Source organism: Thalia democratica, chromosome 7, assembly GCF_965202585.1.
Source record: "Thalia democratica chromosome 7, ktThaDemo2.hap1.1, whole genome shotgun sequence".
Classification (NCBI taxonomy): Eukaryota; Metazoa; Chordata; class Thaliacea; order Salpida; family Salpidae; genus Thalia; species Thalia democratica.
This window is the reverse complement of record NC_139171.1, coordinates 42,867,926-42,888,074: the sequence shown is the minus strand read 5'-3', so window position 1 is coordinate 42,888,074 and position 20,149 is coordinate 42,867,926. Positions and strand designations below refer to the sequence as shown.

Sequence of the window (20,149 nt, the reverse complement as noted above, 5' to 3'; positions counted from 1 at the left end):
GTCAGTTTGTAAGTCTGAGAAGGTTTCCTGTAAGTCGTTTACTTCAAAAGTATTTGCCTCGAAGGGATCCATACTTTTATCTATATGATAGCTTTTTTGTGTCAAATCTAAATTTTACTACTTAGAATGTTAAAATTGTTAAAAATTCCAGATTTTTTCCAGGTTTTTTTTTGCTTAAATTGTCAAATTCTAGGTTTTTCCAGGTTTCTAGGTAAATTGGCAACCCTGTATAGTTTTATTTCTTAGTCTAACTTAGTGACTTTTCTAAAAGCAACTGGAAGTATCATGAGGTGATAGTTAGTAATAAATAACATAGATTTTTACAAACCATTTATAACCCCAAATAACATATATGTCAGGTTATAAAATAGTGAGAGGGATTCCAATCGTCTATGATATATGTAATTGTTAAATATGGAAATATATTAATGAAAATATAATATTTACTTGAAAGTAGGAGTCATAAGCACTAGATTTTTTTCTTTTTTTTTTTTCATAAATAAACTTTTTTGTTTAAGTTTTACCTCAGGATCAAATAATTAATAGCAAGCTAAAAATAGTAAAATAGCAAGAAAAAAAGTAAAAATCTTATGACAACCCAACATTTTAAAATCGCCCCCTTTTCGCCCCCTTACTAGTTATCGCCCACCCTTTCGCCCCCTTACTAATTATCGCCCCCCAAAATACTAAAATCGCCCCCAGGAGGGCGATATCGCCCACTTTGGGAAACCTTGAGTTAAGCCATAAGACCGTGAGAAAGGCACACGAATTGATTATAAGAAAATACTAAAGTTATTATTATTTAAACATGAAATTCCTCATATTTTTTTATGAGGGATTTCACGTTCAAACAAAAAAAACTTAGTTAGCTTTGAAGATGAAGAAAATAACTGAATCTAAAGTTTGGACATTTTTTTTAAATTGCAAAAAAATGCTAATTGAACTAAGTTAACACTTGTAAAATAATTTTTAAAATATATTAACTAATAAATATCTCAAAATATACTTAAAGTTTTGCAAAAAAAAAAAGAAAATATGGCTTGAAGATACTTATAATACCAAGATACGTAATTTTAATTTTATTTGTACTGTTTATTACTTTTTGAGGGTATGTGTCATGGGAAGAGTGCACGAAGACAAAATTGCACAAAGAGTTAATTTTGCACAAAGAGTTAATTTTGCATGAAGGGTCATTTTTGCACGAGAGTAAAAAAAATATAGTAAAAAAAAAAGATAAATAAACAAAAAAACAAAAAGAAAAGTTACTGACCGAGGATAAGGGTTAGGGGTGTAATGCTATTGGCATTTTCTCCTTTTCGAAAAAACATATTTTGTATATAAACTCAGGCTACGCTCGAATTGGGCTTTCAGTTTTTGCTGCGTCGCAGTTAGCTTTAAGCCATTGCGGCTTTTCGCTGCATTTAGTAGTGAATGGTTTCGATCTTGTTTAAGCGAATTTAGCTCGCTTTTATATTGCTTTATGAGTTTAGTTTAAACGAACACTTAATTTTCAGGTTCCTTGATTCATGTATTTTAGTCTTTTAAAAAAATTGATAATTTGATTAATTGGTTTTATGTTGTACAGTATTCTATCATCTTTTCGTTTCGCAATTTTATTGCAAATACATTTGGTCACCACAGACTCGAATTACGTTTAACAGTAGTATAAGTAATTTATTTATTAAACCTTCAGGAAATAGTATATAAGTCATATTAGTCTATTTATCAACTATAGTTCAATCGTTATCTTAGGGACATCTTTTATACAAGTTAAAGCGCACGTTGCGTTATAAACCAGGCCCCTAACTTTGTATAAGTAGAACACCCTGGTTAGCGATAGGGGTAACAGTGATAGTAAAAAAGAAATAACTTATAAAAATTGTTATTAAAAAAACAAGAAAAATAATATAAAAAAATAATTAAAAAAAAAAGCTATCGACCGAGGGTAAGGGTTAGGGGTAACAGTGATTAAAAAAAATTAAACAAAAATAAACATTTATAATAAATGATAAATAAGTTGCCGACCAACCGAGGGTAAGGGTTAGGGTAGCAGTGATTAGTAAAAAAAAAAAATTAATAAAATTAATTAAAGTTATTAAAAAAAAAAAAAAATCAGCCCGTGCAAAATTGTCTGCTCGTGCAAAAACTTCCCCTCGTGCAAAAGTGTCTTCGTACAGTTTAGTCTTCGTGAATTTTAGTCCCCTTGTGCAAAATTGACACCTAACCAGGTGTCATATATGCACGAAGGGTTAATTTTACACAAAGATATTTTTACACGGTGTCAATTTGCACGAAGTTATTTTTGCTCTAAGCGTCACTTTTTCTTGATGACAATTTTGCACGGGTTTGAAAATCTATTTACTTTAGTTTTTATAAATTTAATTTTTTATTTTAACAATAACTGTTACCCCTAACCATTACCCTCAGTCGGTAATTTTTTTTATAATTTTTTTTTATACTTTCACTGTTGACCCTAACCCTCTGCCTCGGTCAGTTGCTTAAAAATTTTTATTTTTTTTTCTGAATGTATTTATTATTAATTTTTAATATTTTCTAGTTATTTTTTTATTATTTTTACTATAACTGTTACTACTACTAACCCTTTACCCTCGGTCGGTACTCGGTAACTTTTATCTTTGATTTTTTAGTTTTTTATTCTTTATTTTTTTTTGTTTTTTTTATTTTGTTTACTTTTTTATTCTGGTGCAAAAATTACTCTTTGTTCAAAAGTGACCCTTCGTGCAAAAGTGACCCCTCATGTAAAAATGTCCTTTTGTGCATAATTAACCATTTTTGAAAAATGTCTTCGTGCATATCTGACCTGTATCCACTTTTTGAAATAAGTTTTCTTAAAAATTTTTTAAGAACTTAAATTCTCCGAATTTTAATTGTCATGTTACATGACTCATGTAACCAGTTGAGACTAAGTTTCCAATTAGATTAACTAATGAAAAACAGTCTATTTTGTGCAGCTTAATTTTTTTTTTGCACTAATAATTCTTAGCATAACTTACTCAAACTTCACAATAATGTTTAAAAACGTATTAGAAAATTTTGTTAAAAATTTTTAAAGTTATCATTTAAGAATTGATATGTCACGGCCGTTCGAAATCATACTCAAATGAAAATGCACTTTTTTTTCAATTTAAATTTGTTCTTGGCCCAACAATTCTTGCATAAATAACTTAAGCGTTGCATTAATGTTTTAAAGTGCATTAAAAAACTACGCTTTAATTATTAAAGAAACAACTTAACTATTTTAAATTTTACAGCCGTTTTAAAAACTACTTAAAGAAAAAGTGTTTTGACTGGTTTCCTGTTTTATGTGTGCCAAATAAACGTTAAAAAAATCGATTGGATATGGTTTTCACTGATATAGTTTACTAAAAATTCATATCAAGCTGTAAACTTTTTGCTATCAATTAAAATTTGATTCCTCATTGTATCTGTAAAAATGACGTTGTTTTATAAGTTTTTAGTAGAAAAAAAGCAACCTAACGTCGTAGTTTTAAACTTCTGTTGATAAACAGTACAAACTATGTAAAAATTTTATAATTACGATAGTTGAACATTTTGAGAATGAAATTATCATTCATAATTTACATATCAAAAGTATTTTAAAAATCTATTTTTGAATGCTTTTATAACTCGAAGAGTTTCATTTTAAAAATGTGTTTTGTAACTTTTTTATATTTTTCAGAAATAGTTTTGTCTGGATAAGTATTAAGCTTACAAATTAATGAACAAGTTTTTTCATTATTTAGACAAGTTAATTATTAATTTCGGTTTGTACTTTGTGTTTAGTTTGTTATCGATTTATAGTTTATTGAACGACAAAAAAAGCGCCAATAAGCTTGGTCCAAGAACCTGGTGCACGAAAAAACTTTTCGTTTATCGCGTCGTACACCATGGATGCAGTTTAATGTCTTGTCCAGGGCAAGTATAATAGTTTTCGTTACACATGTGAAGCAAAATTTTCTCATTGTCAGTGTCAACAAGACTAAGGTTTAAATTCTAATTATTTTACATTAAAATAAAGAATAGGACTACTTATTAAAATTTTGCATTCTGTCTTTTGATATTTTCAAGTTTAAATATTTGTATAGTGTAGCTGTCTAACTTGCACGAGCGTACAAAACTGCACGAGTGCACACAGTAGCACGAAGATACTTTTGCACGAAGACTAATTTGCATAGGGCACAAAATTGCACAAAGATAAAATTGCGCGAAGATACTTTTGCAAGAAGGGTCACTTTTGCACGGAGACATTATTGCACGGGTTAAAATTTATTTATTAATTTTTTAATTTCTGTATAAATTTTAATTTATTTTTCTTTAATTTTTTTTTTACTATCACTGTTACCCCTAACCCTTACCCTCGGTCAGAAAGGAATTAATTTTTTATTTATTAAATTTTTATTTTTTTAATAATTATTTTTTTATTTTTTATTATCACTGTTACCCCTAAGTTAGGTAAGTTAATGTTACCCCTAAGTTAAGGGCCCTAATCCTTACCCTCAGTCAGTAACTTTTTTCAATTTTTTTTTTCTGTTTTATTTCATGTTTTTTTTTTCTGTATTTTTTACTCTCGTGCAAAATCGATCTGTAGTGCAAAATCGTCTTCGTGCAATTTTGTTCCCTCATGCAAATTTCGCTTCTTGCAATTTAGACCCGTTCCCATTATTATATACCTAGGAAAGTATTAGAAAGTTATGCAATTTTCCACAGTGTAAAATTTTTTGTTCTATTATTTTCTCCTCATTTTAAACTATTTTTTAAGACTTCGAATATTTAAAAAGCATAAATAACTCTTCATGAAAAAGTGACATTTCTACTACATTTTGACTATTCATTAAAAAATTTTCGTGTATTTCTGACCTGGCCGAATTTCATATAACTTTTAAAAAGTTCGTTTAAAAGTTGTGCTAGCTTGCAAAGCAAAATTAGATTAATAGATCTTATATTTGTTTATTATTTTTCCCATTATTTTTATTTTTTAAGACTAAACCAGTTTGAATTCACAAATAGTACAGGCAGCTACTTTAAATTCAAACATCTGAGAGTAAAACAAAAGAAAAACTAACGAAAATGTTACGATTTTTTCAAAAATTATTTAGACGTACTGCGAATATTAGTTGTACTAAAGTGAAACCTTGTATTAGTGACTTTATTTCAAAAAGTAAGACTTCCTGTAAATCTTACACCTACCAGACTATAAAATATGACAAGAGGCGCATGGTCAATTAATTGATCAACTCTGGGTAGTGTTTGTGTTAGTTATAAGTGAATTTTTGTAAAATATCCAGCCAAGCGTAAATTAAAATGCCATGTTAAACTTCAAGCTGATCAGTGCCAAGGCAATAAAGTCCATTAACTAAAATTTGTAAGTTTTAGATTCAGTAACCTCTCAAATCTAAGCACATTTTGTCTGCAGTAAAAGTGCGTTATTAAACAAGAGGTTTCTAATTTACCTACTGTATTGGCTATTTTTAATTAATGCATTAGATTAGAAAATCACTTTATTTTGTTTACATTTTTCAAAAAAAAGTTCTTATTCAAAATTTTTAATTATTAAATATTTTTGTATTTTTCGAGAATGGTAAAACGACCAAACAAAACAACTAGTGCGTGAGAGGTTATTGTAGTAACTTTTGTTATGGTAAAAGTATGAACACTTAGTGTGTTGATTTTTAAAATATGGTTTCATATAACATCATCCGTTACTATTTATTATATTTTTGAACAAAGTTTTGTTCAATATTATACTTTTGTATAAAATATGGCCTGATGGTGTAGTGGTCCTAATGAGGGTTTTCAAAACTCTATGAGCTGTACATTGAAAAATCAAAACCCAGTGGTCAAGTTGACTCAATTTATACATTTCACATTCTAAATTTCACCTTCATTTAAAAAATATTAGCTTTTATTTAGATAATTAAAGTTAATTAATTACATAAAGAAACTTATACATGAAAAATGTATTATAGTTTATTGAACAAAAAAAAAAGACGCTCAAAATATTTGGTCCTAGAACCTGGTGAACCAAGAACCTTTTGGTTATCAATATATGTAATGTTTTAGAGTTTAAAAGTAATTTAAAAGTATTAAAATGGTTTGTTATAACATTTTGACAGTATAAGAGTATCAGAATGCAGAGTATACTACTAACTTCTTTCCTTCTAATCTTCAAATTTTTCATTTTTTATTTTACACTGAAAAAAGTATTACATCAATGTATTTGTACTTTTCTTACTGTATGCCTTGCCCTGCTAATTTATAAATGCTACCAATTGCCATTTAAAGAATAAAATAAGATGTATATTCAACTCTTAATAATAATGTTATTTCAACCTATTTTTTAATGATAAATCCGACTATTTCAGTAATTTTTTGTCACATTAACATTTGACAAACTAAAGATTATGATTTTTAATGACTGTTCTAATTGAACAAACTAAGAGATTTAAATTGAATATTTGTATGGAAATGGTGATTAAGTAAAATGCTCCACTCTATTAAAATGGTGGAATAATTGTAGAAAACTTCAACTGTCAAACTTTATGCGCTTTATTACAAAATAATGGAACTAAATGAAAAACTAGCAAGCCAAGTAAAGAATTAAAGTGTTCTCTCAGTTTCATGAATGGGGAATTGATAGAGGTAATAAATTAAAATAATTTTAAGGAGAAATGTATAAAAAGTTGAAGTGGACATAAAGGTTATGGAAGTTGAGGAAAAATAAAAAGCTCAACATTTTGATCTGGACTGAATATATAACTGGTTGCAAGGCAACATCAAGATTTAAGGCATACCTGTAACTGGTAAAGAAAAACTTAGCCAGTATACTTAAAAAAATAAGTAACAGTGGAGAAAAACAAATTGTGTTAAAGAATGAGAAAGTTTAATGGGAAACCAACCAAGAGAAGAAGGATGAGGAGAGGATGTCTGAAATTATTTAATTAGTTTATAAATCTGCAGACCTTAAGAATAAAGTCGTGAAGGAAAAAGAAAGCTGGCTAAATTTACTTTCACTGATGTGAATGCTAGTATGGTTTTTGCTAATCAGAACCTAAAAAACCTTGTAGGAATCTACATGTTCATGCTAGGAGATTTAGAAAGAAAAATGGTTGGAAGTACCCTTAGGCAATAAGTAGTATTATCAGAATTAAAAATCTGATGCTTCAAAAGTTATTGTATTAAACTGTATTAAAGATTTTTATAAGTCAAAATAGATAAATTGTTTTGATTATATTGTATTTTAATGTAAGGATTTAAGTAAGTATTTAAATATCAGTATAAGTATTTTTATTTAAATGAGTTTTTTTTAATCTGAGACTGATAGTTTTGTTTTTTATTAAAGGTGATAGTTTCTTCAAAGTGTGTCATCATGTCATTAAAGTTTTTAGATTATAAACAGGGTTGCTATACACTCAGGATAACTCAGGTTTTTTGAAGTTTCTGAAAATCTTAGAATAACTCCGGACAGCTCAGGATAACTCAAAGTATTTTAAATTTTACTTTAAGTATTAGAACATAACTGACCAGTGATTATACAATAAAATAAACAAGACACAAAAAACATCGGCGAAAGTCAGCAGAGCAGAAGCCTGGACTTTCGTTTGCCGTGAGAATAAACAAGACACATAATTTCAATAAAACTAAAAATATTTTGAGCAGTTCTCATCAGTTGAGTACTAAGCTAACAAAGGAGATTTTACAAACTTATATAGTAACCAAGTAATCAAAAGAGTAATAATTTTCCTAGATTTTGTATGATAAAGTAAAATTTAAGACTTTTTTAAAATGGGAAAGAAAGATGCAATGAATAGAGGCTCACAGATTGACAAATACAGAAAACGAATAGGTAGTATTGTACACAATATATATACAAAAAACTTCATTGTATGTTTTTAATAAATTTTTATAGTTTGTAGCAAAAATGTTGTTATAAATATTTATAATTACTTTGTGTCAGGGTATTATCTAGACAAAACTTCTTTTTTAAACTGTTCACTAATAAAGTATGTTTCTTGTTGGAGTTTATATGGTAACTAAATTACAATAATGATTAATATATGTAAATAAAATAAATAGTTCTGCTTTAGCTAAATTTTCCTCTTTGATGCTAGCTCTACTTAAATATAACAAATGTATTTTTTATAGCCATAATTTACATCCTGCTGTCAGCTGGTTTTTGATAAAGAATAAGTATTTAGTATTTAAATAACAGGGATGCCAAAAAACCTTAATCGCTTATACTTGTAAATTTTGGCAAAAAAAAGAAATTTTGAACTATTTTCACACGTAAAGTAATGAAATTTAAACTAGATACAAAAATGCTATCATGTAGATTTCTTTTTTAATATCATTAAGTTTTTTTTATTCATAACATTTTAAAACTAGTTTTTCAGTGTCTTTTCAACATTGTTAAACTATTCAAGTAAGGTATTTTCCATAAGTTTATTCGAAGAATATAAAAAAACACATTTTTTTTTGAAAAACTAGTACTTTCAAGTAGAGCTTGTCAAAAACTGTATCTTACCCAATTAAAACTATATTGAACTAAAGTTTTAAATGTAGTTTAAAGTTAAAAATATGAAATAATATAATAATCAAAAGTAAAAATTAACTAAATGCTAATAGTAAACAACTTTGCTGTACTAATAAAATTTGTTAATTTTAAATCAAACTAAAATTAACCAGCAATAAAAATAAAACTACATTTTTAAAATATTTAAGGAACCAATTACTTTGCAATTACTTAATATAAAGATTTTAAAAGCCTAGTTTAATAACAAACTTTTTCTGCTTACATAAACTGGGCCTTAAATATCGATTGCGTAAGGCTTCCAGAATATGTATCTCAAAAGAGTTCTCAGCTCTCATTAAAATTATTAAAATTGGAAACTTCCACACTTAAGATTGTCCAACAAAAGTTATCCAATTGCAGAGAAGTACTATTTCTCTGGTTTCTCTGAACGACCATAAAACCAGCTTTTAACCATCTTATTATAATTTTTTCATTTTCCGGTTTTTTTTGGTTGATAATTTTTTCTATCACTGTTACTCCTTACCCTTGATTGGTAACTTTTTATTTATTTTTTATTAATATTTTTTTTTTGTTTTAATTATTTTTTTATAAACCAGTATTGATATAAAAATTATTTTGTAAATAAAACTGTTGTGGCTTAAAAGTAACATATTCACTAAAGAAATGATGTATTTTTGATTCTTTGATGTCATATTAATAAATATAACATAATTTATACTTAATTTTAGAATACTTCACCACAGCAAGTTCTTTTAAGTAGACTTAAGTTAGTAAAATTATTTTACATGGTCTTGACTTAAAAGTTACACTAAATAAAAACAAAAAAAGCTGTTTTTAAAATTGCTTGAAGCAATTTAGATGTTTATTAAAAAATGTTTTAAATACAGTGGTGTTTGTATTTTTTAAAGGTAAACATGATGTCACAAAACATAGAACTCTTACAAAATCAATAAAAGATACCGCAAATACAAAAAAGTCAGCTGTTGGTATTACTGTTAGTATATTCACTGTAATCTTTAAACTGAAAATTAAAACTAATTCTGTTTAAGTTAATTTATATTTTTTTATAACTTGTATAGTTTCAACATGCAACTTTTTCCAAATAGATAATTATAACATTTAGTGTAATTTTTTATAGCTTTTAATTGGTAACTAAATATTTTATTGTTTAAAATGTAATCAACATTTTGTTTTTAAAGCTAAACTCGTTTAAATTTGATGAACTTTTTTTTCAGGAAGTCTTTTTGATATGTGGAGCTATTTTTGTTGGTTTGGCAGCTGTCAATTTAGCTGCATATGTGTATTTTTCACACTAAAGTTTTAGTTTTTTAAAGTTTAGGTAGCTAGTAAGTAAAATTACATTTACTAATACTTAGTTAGCTGATTAACATTTATTTATGTATGTATTTAAAGAAGGCTTTTGAAATTTTACTTAAATACCTGTTATATCTTTGTTTAATATGCGTTGTACTAAGACATATTTATGACAGTCTGCAAAAGGTTAAGTTATAGAAATTTAAAATTTGTTAAAAAATAGTTTAAAGATTATCTGCAAAAAGTTTAAATAATATAATAAAAAGGAACCAAATGTAACTTTATATAATAAATCGATCTTTTACAATACTAAGGTTTTTAGTTAATAAAGGTACATTTGTATTAAAGAGTTAGTGCTGATTATGTTATAGTAAAAACATTACTATTAAATTTTAAAAATCATAAAAACTTTATATTCAATAGTACCTTGTTGAAGCACTTAATATTTTTTATAAATCAAAGCTATTGTTTTAAATTATTTTTTGTATTTTATATTTGAATTATTTTAGTTAGTTTTTGTTATAGTGCTGTTTACAAACATTTACACTCTGAAGTTTTATAGTGTGTTTTGTGCTATTAACAGTTTTTTATTAAAAAATGTTTAGTCATTTTGTGCAATATTCAAACTTTTCAAGTGTATAATGTGTAGTTTTTTTTTGCTTGATGTATTGCAAAAGTGTTGTTGTATCCAATTTTTTGTAGTATTGAATAATAAAATGCTAAAACTTTGTTATCAATAGTCATCGTTAGATTAAAAAATATTTTTTAAATAAAGTTTAAGTCAATTATTAAAAAAAATAAGTAATTTTAGTGCTTTTAATTTTTTTAGTTGTAAAAATATATGTAAAGCTTTAATTTTATAAAACAAAACACGGTTTTATATTCCTTTTAGCACATTGTTAAAATTAAGTATTATGTATAAGAATTTCATAATACATAAGTAATATAATTAATTTCTAGTAATTTTAAATAGTGATCACCCGGATCTTCTTTTTCAAACTAGGATCTTAAATATCTTAAGTTTTATGTAGTGTCAATATAGAACAAAGTTATAAAAATTAAGTGTTATAATACCACTTATTTAGTAAAAAAAAATAATCTTAAGTCTTGTTGAAAAAGAAGCACAATGTTATTTTTAAACCATTTTATTTTGAACACTAAGAAAAAAATTTAAACTCCGTACAAAATAGACAAAAATTCTATCTATACGAAACCTCAGCTTAAATTTTAAAATATGATTTCAGCTACTTTTACAATTGAATTTTGTATGATGTAAAAAAAAGTAAATAATATATTAATATGATTAAAAATACTTCGAATGTGTTTTTAAATTGCTTTAAATAAATTTTTAGTCTTAATAAATTTTTGATCTTATCTAAATTTTCTTAGCAGGTTTACCAATATAAGTTTTGACCGGATTAATTATTCTACAGCTTAGTTTGTTAGGACTTGACAACAAGTTCATAAGTATATGTTTATAATGTAAGAAGGCAATAAAAAGTTAAAATACACATCTAAATTAGTGTTTCCCAAACTCATTTTCACAAACGCCCCTTAGCAAAAAATTTAAAAAAATAACATCCCCCTTCTTTAGATATAGTCCTTTTACTAAGTAATTTCTCGCAGCCTTGCTAATTAATGCCCCTAATCGTAAAAAAATTTAAGAAGTCCTCTTAAGTTTTCAACCCGAATGAAACCTTAATAATAAGCGAACTCAAAAAATCATAGTTAGTTTTTTTCTACCAAGTGACCAATTTTAGAAGTCAATATCGTTATGAAGAAATATATAATACTATAAAGCATAAGATAGACATTTAAAATATAAATATCAAAAACATTGTTTTTTTTTTCTAACTTTTGAGTATGTTTAACTAAGTATATAACTTTTTCTAAATCAATATACGTTTGTAAAAAAAAAAATGTAAATCTTAAAATTAAGTTTATTCAATGATTGTTCTGTAACGCTGACAACTAGTCAGTGTAGAGACTGAAGAGTAAATTGTTTTTTAGTCCCTTTTTAATTCTTACGTCAGAATTAAGGAAAATAAGAAAATAAAAACTGTTTTCAGTGAAGTTTTTAGCGGCTTGGTTTTGAAAGTACCACGTTTTGGAAAAGCTTACATGTTCTGACAGCTAATACTGCAAGGTACTGGGTTTGGACCAGACATGATAAAAAGCAGTGTTAATAAATAACCCAGGTAGTAAGTTTTAAATTATAATTTTAATTAATCTTTACCCTACTGCCGCGGATTTTTTAATTCGTAAAAATGTCTTTTACCAAGTGTGCTTAGGACAATAAACAGGATTAGGAAATAAAATCTTAAACCTGTCTTTCTTGCAATCCCTCCAGTATCGTGAGAGTTGGCAGCTATTAGACTCAATATTTTTTTTCATTATAAATCCAGTAGATTTATTTATCAGAAGGTTGCTTAAAACTCATTTAAACTTACTGTTTAACTAAACTTAATACAACTTTATATTGTATGCAAACTTTACAACTTAATCACCTTATTATTCAATAAAAATTTAATAATAATTCTATATGACTACAATATCTTTAAATAAAAAAACTTTGGTTAATATAAAGGTTCTTTAAGCATCAGCTCCTAGGACCAAATATTTTGAGAGTCTTTTTTCGTCGTTCAATAAACTATAATTGTATAAAAACTAGTGATGTACCGGACTCACTATCCGGGTCCGGCCGGATATTGCCATTTTTATCTGATATCCGGATCCGGCCGGATTCTAATTTAAAAAAAAGTCCGGGTCCGGTTCCGGCCGGATTCTAATTTGAAAAAAAAGTCCGGACCCGGATCTAGTTAGTAAAAAAGAGCATACTGAAAAGTATTTTTTCAAAAACAAACCCTGTGTAAATTAATAAGAGTCATTTTCGTCAGTTAAAATTAAACACCTACCGTGATTGGCTCATTTTGTACACGTGACTAATTTACATTTGTTTACATTTAAACTATGAAATAAACGTATCATGAAATGCAACTCTTTACATATGTTGTAAAATTGAAAACTTTGGAATGAATATTTGCATTATTTTTTGTTTAAAGTTGAGCTCAGAGAATATTCAGAGTTAATACGGTTGAATGTACGAGCCAATGAGAATCATATGACGAAATGTTTCAAACTAAATACTGATGCAAAAAAACATCAGAACATGACAGGCAGTTTATATGTAAGCAGTTAGATAGTTTGGTGTGTAGCTTGAAGCAACAAAATATCTTGAACGTTGTTGTGAATGCTTATTGTAAGTAGTGTTTTGTTTTAAAAGTGAATATTTCAACAGGTGTTTAATTGTTTAAATATTAAAGCCAGGTTTATAGTTTAATAGTTTATTAAAAATTTTACAGTTTATTGTTTACTAAAAGTTTTATTTAATTTTTGGTTTTTTGTTTTAAGTCTTTTGATATAGATTTAAATAGCTTCCAGTTTTTAAAGTGTTACCAAAGTAATTAATAATTTTGTATATGCTAGTATTTCTTGTTGTGTTTTATATAAAAGATTCATCACTCAAAACTGTCATGTCTGATTATAGAAAGTAGTCTCAGTCAGAATTTAGTATTTGTTAGATAATAATTAAATAAGGTAGGATTTAATTATGATGGGTAGTACTATTAAGTTAAGTGTACCACAATCAGTCCACAACTTTACTACCAAATTGTCAACCTTTGCAAGCTGTTCTACTGATTATTAGACTAAAGTAATTTTTTCAGTTTTTAAAAACCTCATTCTGACTCTGGCTTGTTTATACTCACTCTAGTTGTTTTATTGACTTATACAGTGGCAACCCTGCTAGTTTGAAATTTTTTGGGAATCTTAGAAAATCTTGGACTGCCTCAGGCTAGTTTAGTTTTTTATAAAAACTCAGGCTACTTTTCTTTTAGATTTTGAATGAGTTTGAGCTGATCCAGTTTTCAATATTTTGTAATTTTCTAGTGTATTTTGTTCAAGAACTAGATTTCAGATTTTTAATTGTAAATAACACCTAAATTTGTAAACCTTGTGGCTAGCTGTTCCACTTATTATTAGATTAAAGTTCTTTTTTTTTCAGTTTTTAAAAACCTCATTCTGACTCAGGCTAGTTTATTCTAGTGATGTACCGAACTCACTATCCGGGTCCGGCCGGATATTGCCATTTTTGTCTGATATCCGGATCCGGCCGGATTCTAATTTGACAAAAAAGTCCGGATTCGGTTCCGGCCGGACTCTAATTTGAAAAAAAAAGTCCGGATCTGGTTCCAGCCGGATTCTAATTTAAAAAAAAAGTCCGGATCCGGTTCCGGCCGGATTCTAATTTGAAAAAAAAGTCCGGATCCGGGTCCGGCCGGACCCGAAATTGTGGGTCCGGTACATCACTAATAAAAACATAATTTATTACCTAATTAGTAACTATGAGATTGTTTTAAGTATAATTATTTAATAATTTCCTTTAATCTTATTGACAACTTTATAAACACTGTTTATGATTTATCTATTGATATAAATATAACTTGTTTATAACCTACTATTTTATTTAAAACTTATGTACAGCTTTAAAATCACTATTTATTATTTACTTAATAATTGTGAAATAGATTTAAATATAACGTGATGACAGCTTTACTAGATTATTTAAATCTGAAGGACAACTTTATAAACACTGTTCATTACTTAGTTAATAACTATGAGATTGCTTGTCAAAAAGTATTCAATAACACCAATACAAGAAAACAATCAAGAAAAATAAAATAAAGAACTCACAAAAAATAATTTTTCAAAAGATTTTGCAAACCAAGCACCAAAACTAAACTGAATAATAATAAAAGTTTTAAAATTGTAAAAGTTTTAAAACTATGACATAACTATTTAATTCAGGTGTCGGCAGGCAGTTGGTGTTCGCGGGCCAAATTCAAGTTTCAAAATCTTTGCGGGACGCAGTTTTAGTTTTAGTGACATTTAAATAGTCTATTGGTTTTAGTTTAGGTAACACTGATAAAAAACTTTTATTCAGTTTATTATTTTTAATGACTTTTAGCTACGCAGAGAACACTTAATAAATTATAAATATTTAATGGAATAAAATTTACATTGACTAATAAACTTAACTCTTAAGAAACTATATACTATCTTAAACAATTAATAAGTTTAACTTTATATTTTTGCAATCTCACTTACAACCTAATTCTTCATGAAAACTGAGCTTGAAACATCAATAAGCCACTTTTATAAGTTTTTTATATTATCAACAACGTTTTAATCTTTTAAAATATTAAGTGTTGAAAATAATTTTTACACTTTATATAATTTACACTCTTTTAAAAGTTCAGTAACTAGTTAACTAAATAAAATTATACCTGTTTGTGTTGTAAAAAAAACTAGATTTTTTTTAAACATAATTAATGCTTGAATACTTTACGAAAATAACTTATTTGTAATTAATTAGTCTTTTATATGGTTGCCATTTTAAAAGCAAAACTGTCTGAGCTACATCAAACCAGCCTAAGTTTATTAAAAGCTTATAAGCCAAAAACTTGCTTTTAGAAACCAAAAGATTGGATACCTAACTAAAACATCATCATTATGAAAAAGTACATAAAGTAAAAAAAATAGTAAAAATTACAATTAATAAACTACACTACAGTCATAAAAACTGTTCTTAGAATTCGAGGATTTATTTCACACAATAAGAATAAATATTTCACATACACCTGAGTTTTTAAAAATGTCTTAAACAGGTTTAACCTAATGTGAGTTTTTAAAATTTCCAAACTAGCCTGTTTGTTTGGCAACCCTGTTTTAAATGAAGTTCACGAAATAAAGAAATAACGAAGTTTATTAACAGTGAAATAAATATATACAGCAAAAAATATTATTATAAGTCAGCTTGTATGACAAGCGTTAACTGAGCTCGATTAGCATTTTTTGCAATTTTTTAAAATATGTCCAAACTTTAGATCCAATTATTTACTTTATCTTTAAAGCTAAATAATATTTTTTATTTTATTCTGAAGAAAGCTTCTTTGCCTTCAATTAAAAAAAAAATCCATTGGATTGGGCATAGAAAAAAATGTTTTTTTTAGAACGTTTACTTTCACCGATGTTTTAGCCAAACAATTTTACTTTATTTTTCTTTTTAATCTTCTTACTTTGCTGTGTTCTCATGGGTCGTTTTATTTTTTCAATTTTTTTATATTTTAATATTATATACTAATATGCCCGATTGTAAATTTCAAAGACCTTCAATTTTCTAACGGTCACTGAAGCACAAAAAGAAAACAACTTTAAGTATTTTAATACACTTAATTATGACTATTTTAAAGGGTCCACGCTTTTTTTTATTTAAACTGTTTATATGTAAAACATGACCCATGCACGTTTTACAAAAATTATCATTATTTGAACATGAAATCCGTTATAAAAGAAACATATAATATCAATAACCGGATACCAGAATGCTTTAACTAACTTTAATTTCAACACGAATAATATTTAACACGAACAAGAAAACAATCTACTTTAACCCACCCTACTGCCAGTCAGTTTTTAAAGAAGATTACAAGTTTTAAAAAAATAATGAATAGAAATAATGGTAAAATTTAATTCATCTGCATGAGCAGTATTAAAAAATTAATCCATAAACATAACCGAAAATAACAAAAAACAATGAAGAAAACGAAACACTTCGCAACTGTCGAACAAAAAATAAATGTCCCCTCAATATGGTACAACTGTATCAGTGATTTTAAAAACTACAAAAAAAAACGGCACAGAAGTATCGAAATATAACTCGAAACTAAAAAAAACAACATTGATTATAAAATAGACTGGGAAATTATCCATCATACAGGGAAAGCGAAAACCCCACAAAGTATTTGCAGTACTTGCATACTAGAAAAAGTCGCGATTGCTAAAGCCGACAGAAGGGATAACTTAAATAAACGATACGAACTCGTCTATTCCTGCCCTCACTTCAAAAAACTACATTTCAAAACTTAAGTATTAAGTTGTCCGTAATGTTGGTTCTATGCATGCTCTTAGAAAGTTTTTATGTAGCTACTACTTTCAAGAAACTAAATAAGTTTTCATATAAAGCATTCAAGCAAAACTTCAAAATTTCATAGTTATTACAAGCATTAAAATTCTTTGAATTTTCGATAGTTACGTCACAACTAAAATTAGCTTTATTAGAATGTTTCTTAACTTAAAGCTTTTTACTACTATAACTATTTTTTTATTTAAGCAGTGTTTGTTTTGAAAACTCACTAGAAGAAAAAAAAAAAAAGCCTACATTTAGGTTCTTATTATTATTATTTTGATTTTATAACTTTACGATAACTTAAGCCTTAAACTTTTTTTTTGCTTTTTTAAATAAAAAATTGTTTTTATTTAACTGTTCAAGTATTATTTTCCATGACTACTACATATATTTTTAGATTCTTATATAAGTACTGACGAGGTCTTTGACCGAAACTTAGTTAGCATAATAAAGTCTTGAAAAAGAAAAGTATATTACTTCTCCTCTAGTAGTTGAGCTCTCTTTATTTGTTTTCTAAAAATCAAAACATATAATATTGATTAACATTTTAAACTTTAGTGATTCGTGACATCACACTGCAAACAACAAGTAAAACAGGAAAATAAAGTCAAAAGCAAACTACAATTTTACAAAGTCGTATTCTAATGTATCTATTATAAAACAGCCAATATATTAGGTATATTTGCTATCTCTCGTTTAGTTATGTTCTCTCGTTTAGTTACGCACTTTTGTTATGAACACGATGTGCGTAGACTCGCGAGAGGTCACTATGTACGTTTCTTAGAAAATTCCCACACAACTTATAGACCAAACTTTATTATTTTTAATTTTCTCATTGATTAAAACCTTTTTATTATTGAGCGCTAAATACCTCAAATTTTAAAGAAATTTACCATATAAAGTTTAAGAGTTTCTTAAAAGTAGAACTTTCAAAACACTCCAAAATAATAGTTAAGATAAAAATAGTACCAAAAAAAAAAAGGTTGTTTGTTTAGAAAAGATCACTAGTATAATTTTTTTCGGTTTACAATAAAAAATTTTATATTATAAATTGTTACCACCATTTCTCAAGTTCAGGCTGTCTCAGAGTAGTTAGATATAACTTAGACTACTTTTGGTCATTCATATTGAGTTGTTGTTTGAAAATTTGGCTTCCTTTTAAAATTACTCTTTTTATCTTAAGTTATAAAGAAACTCGTACCTAATGATAGCAGGAAAACTGGAAGTTTACAAAATCGGGAAGTTTTTTTCCAAGGGATGTCTTTTATTTTTAGGAGTTCTTCTTATATAAGTAGTTTTTTACAGATACACTTGAAGGAATTAAATTTTTATTATACCCTTTTTAATCCTTACTCTAACGCTAACCTACAGCCTATCTCTAACCTAACCTTAACTCTAACAGATTTAGCAAAAACTTATTTAATAGTATCGTTTTAAAACCACATGTATAAAAACACGAGCGTGAACCTGGCTTGAATGGCTTTTTTTGTATTTTTTTAAACCAAACTTAAAAATCAATTATTTTCAAATTTTTAAATGCTAACTTGGAATTTTTTTTCATTCTAAAGAACTTTTTTTTTTTTGCTTTGCTATTTACAATAACTTCCATCGAATTGGGGTTTGACTTTCGTAGTGTAGCCCCTTTAAAAATCTTGAGTTTTTTTCTAATTTTTTAACATTATAAGCTTTTCTCCGAAAATGAAAAATTATTTTTTTTTTACATACTTATTAATTTAAGTTTAAACTTGTAATTGATTTTTTTTATGCCATAAGCCTAAATAAATTATTCAGGAAAAATTAAAATTTTGCACGATTTTCGATTTTTAGGTTTACAGACTTTTATGCAAAAATAGTTTTTTTAATAACTTTTGTTTTTAACAGACTTCTATAGTTAAGTTTCATGATGTAATTATTTTTTCCCAATTAATTATTGTTTTCAGAATATATGACCCATACAAATTTTACCTAAATTTTTAGCAAAGATATTTGAGGGATTTCTTGCTCTTTTTATAAAATATTGAAATACTAGAAGTTTAGAAATAAAAACAACGACCTTTGAGAACACAGCAAAATAAGAATATTAAAATATAAAAAAGTTTATATTTTCTGGCTAAAATATCGGTTAGAGTAAAAATCCAAAAAAAAAACATTTTTTCTAAGGGGTCCTACTCAAAAATTCAAAACCAAATTCAATAGATTTTTTAAAGTTAAAGACAAAGAAGCGTTCTCTAGAAAAAAAAATATTAGATAGCTTTAAAGATAGGAATATAATTGGATCTAAAGTTTTTTTTTAATTTATAAAAATGCTAATCGAGCTAAATTAACGCTCGTTCAAAAATAACGTACTTTTTTTTTTTTCAAGTTAGCCTATGAAAAGTGGAAGAAAAAAAATCCATTTTAAAATTATTTTACAACTTTAAGGACTTTGTTTTTAACTAGGAAACTTTTGACCAAAAACTACACTGTTTTGATTATTACAGTATTAAAAAACCGTTTTTTTTTACAATATATTTTTACATCACTTGTAAAATAGTTTTTTCACGTCTGCAATTTTTTTGTCACATTTTTAGCTAATTTATATTATTTAGAGCTGTTTGACTATATAATTTGTTTACATATCATTGAATATGATGTTCTAACATTAAAACAAGTTAATTACTAATTTTGATTAGTACTTCGTTTTTGGGTTCTTACGTATAAAAAAAAAGATTTTGTTATACATGTAAGCTTCACAATGTAAGGCAAAATTTTCACATTGTCAATAATAACAGTTCTTAGGCTTATATTTAAACATTATTTGTTGAATATTTTTTAAGATGTTTTGGTAAGGTGGGTTTGGGATAAGGGTATAAATAAATAAAAATCAGAATAAATTTAGAAAATTTGCTGACTCAGCTTTATTCAGCTCAGATTGACTTTAAGTATACTTTCCTACCTAGTTAACCACTAGTGAACAGAGCAGAGACATGTCTTGACTTTTTTCAGTGGGGTTGCACAATTTTTTGTTCAATAATAGAGTATTTTATGTAGTAGCTTTTAATAATTCACATTAGAAAGTTACATAAATGTCTATTACATAACCGTCTAAAGTTTCTTAGGTACATAAAATGTTTAAACTTTAAACAACTTGAAAATGCCAGTAAAACAGGAAAGCATAGTTCAAGGTAAGTTTGAGCTGAAAAAACCTTTGACCCACTTTATTCAAACATGTTAAAAATTAATAAAAATATTTTGTTTAAATAGCTAAAAATAAAGAT

The 20,149-nt window shown here is 26.7% G+C and overlaps 1 protein-coding gene across 1 annotated transcript; it reads left to right on the top strand.

Moving 5' to 3' along the window:
• Positions 1-7,763: 7,763 nt before the first annotated feature.
• Positions 7,764-10,279, top strand: LOC145840957 (triple QxxK/R motif-containing protein-like). Its single transcript, XM_082948314.1, has 3 exons — positions 7,764-7,864; positions 9,460-9,545; positions 9,787-10,279. The coding sequence occupies exons 1-3, from the start codon at positions 7,804-7,806 to the stop codon at positions 9,865-9,867; spliced, it is 228 nt and encodes a 75-aa protein (XP_082804440.1). The 5' UTR covers positions 7,764-7,803; the 3' UTR covers positions 9,868-10,279.
• The last annotated feature ends 9,870 nt before the right edge of the window (positions 10,280-20,149 follow it).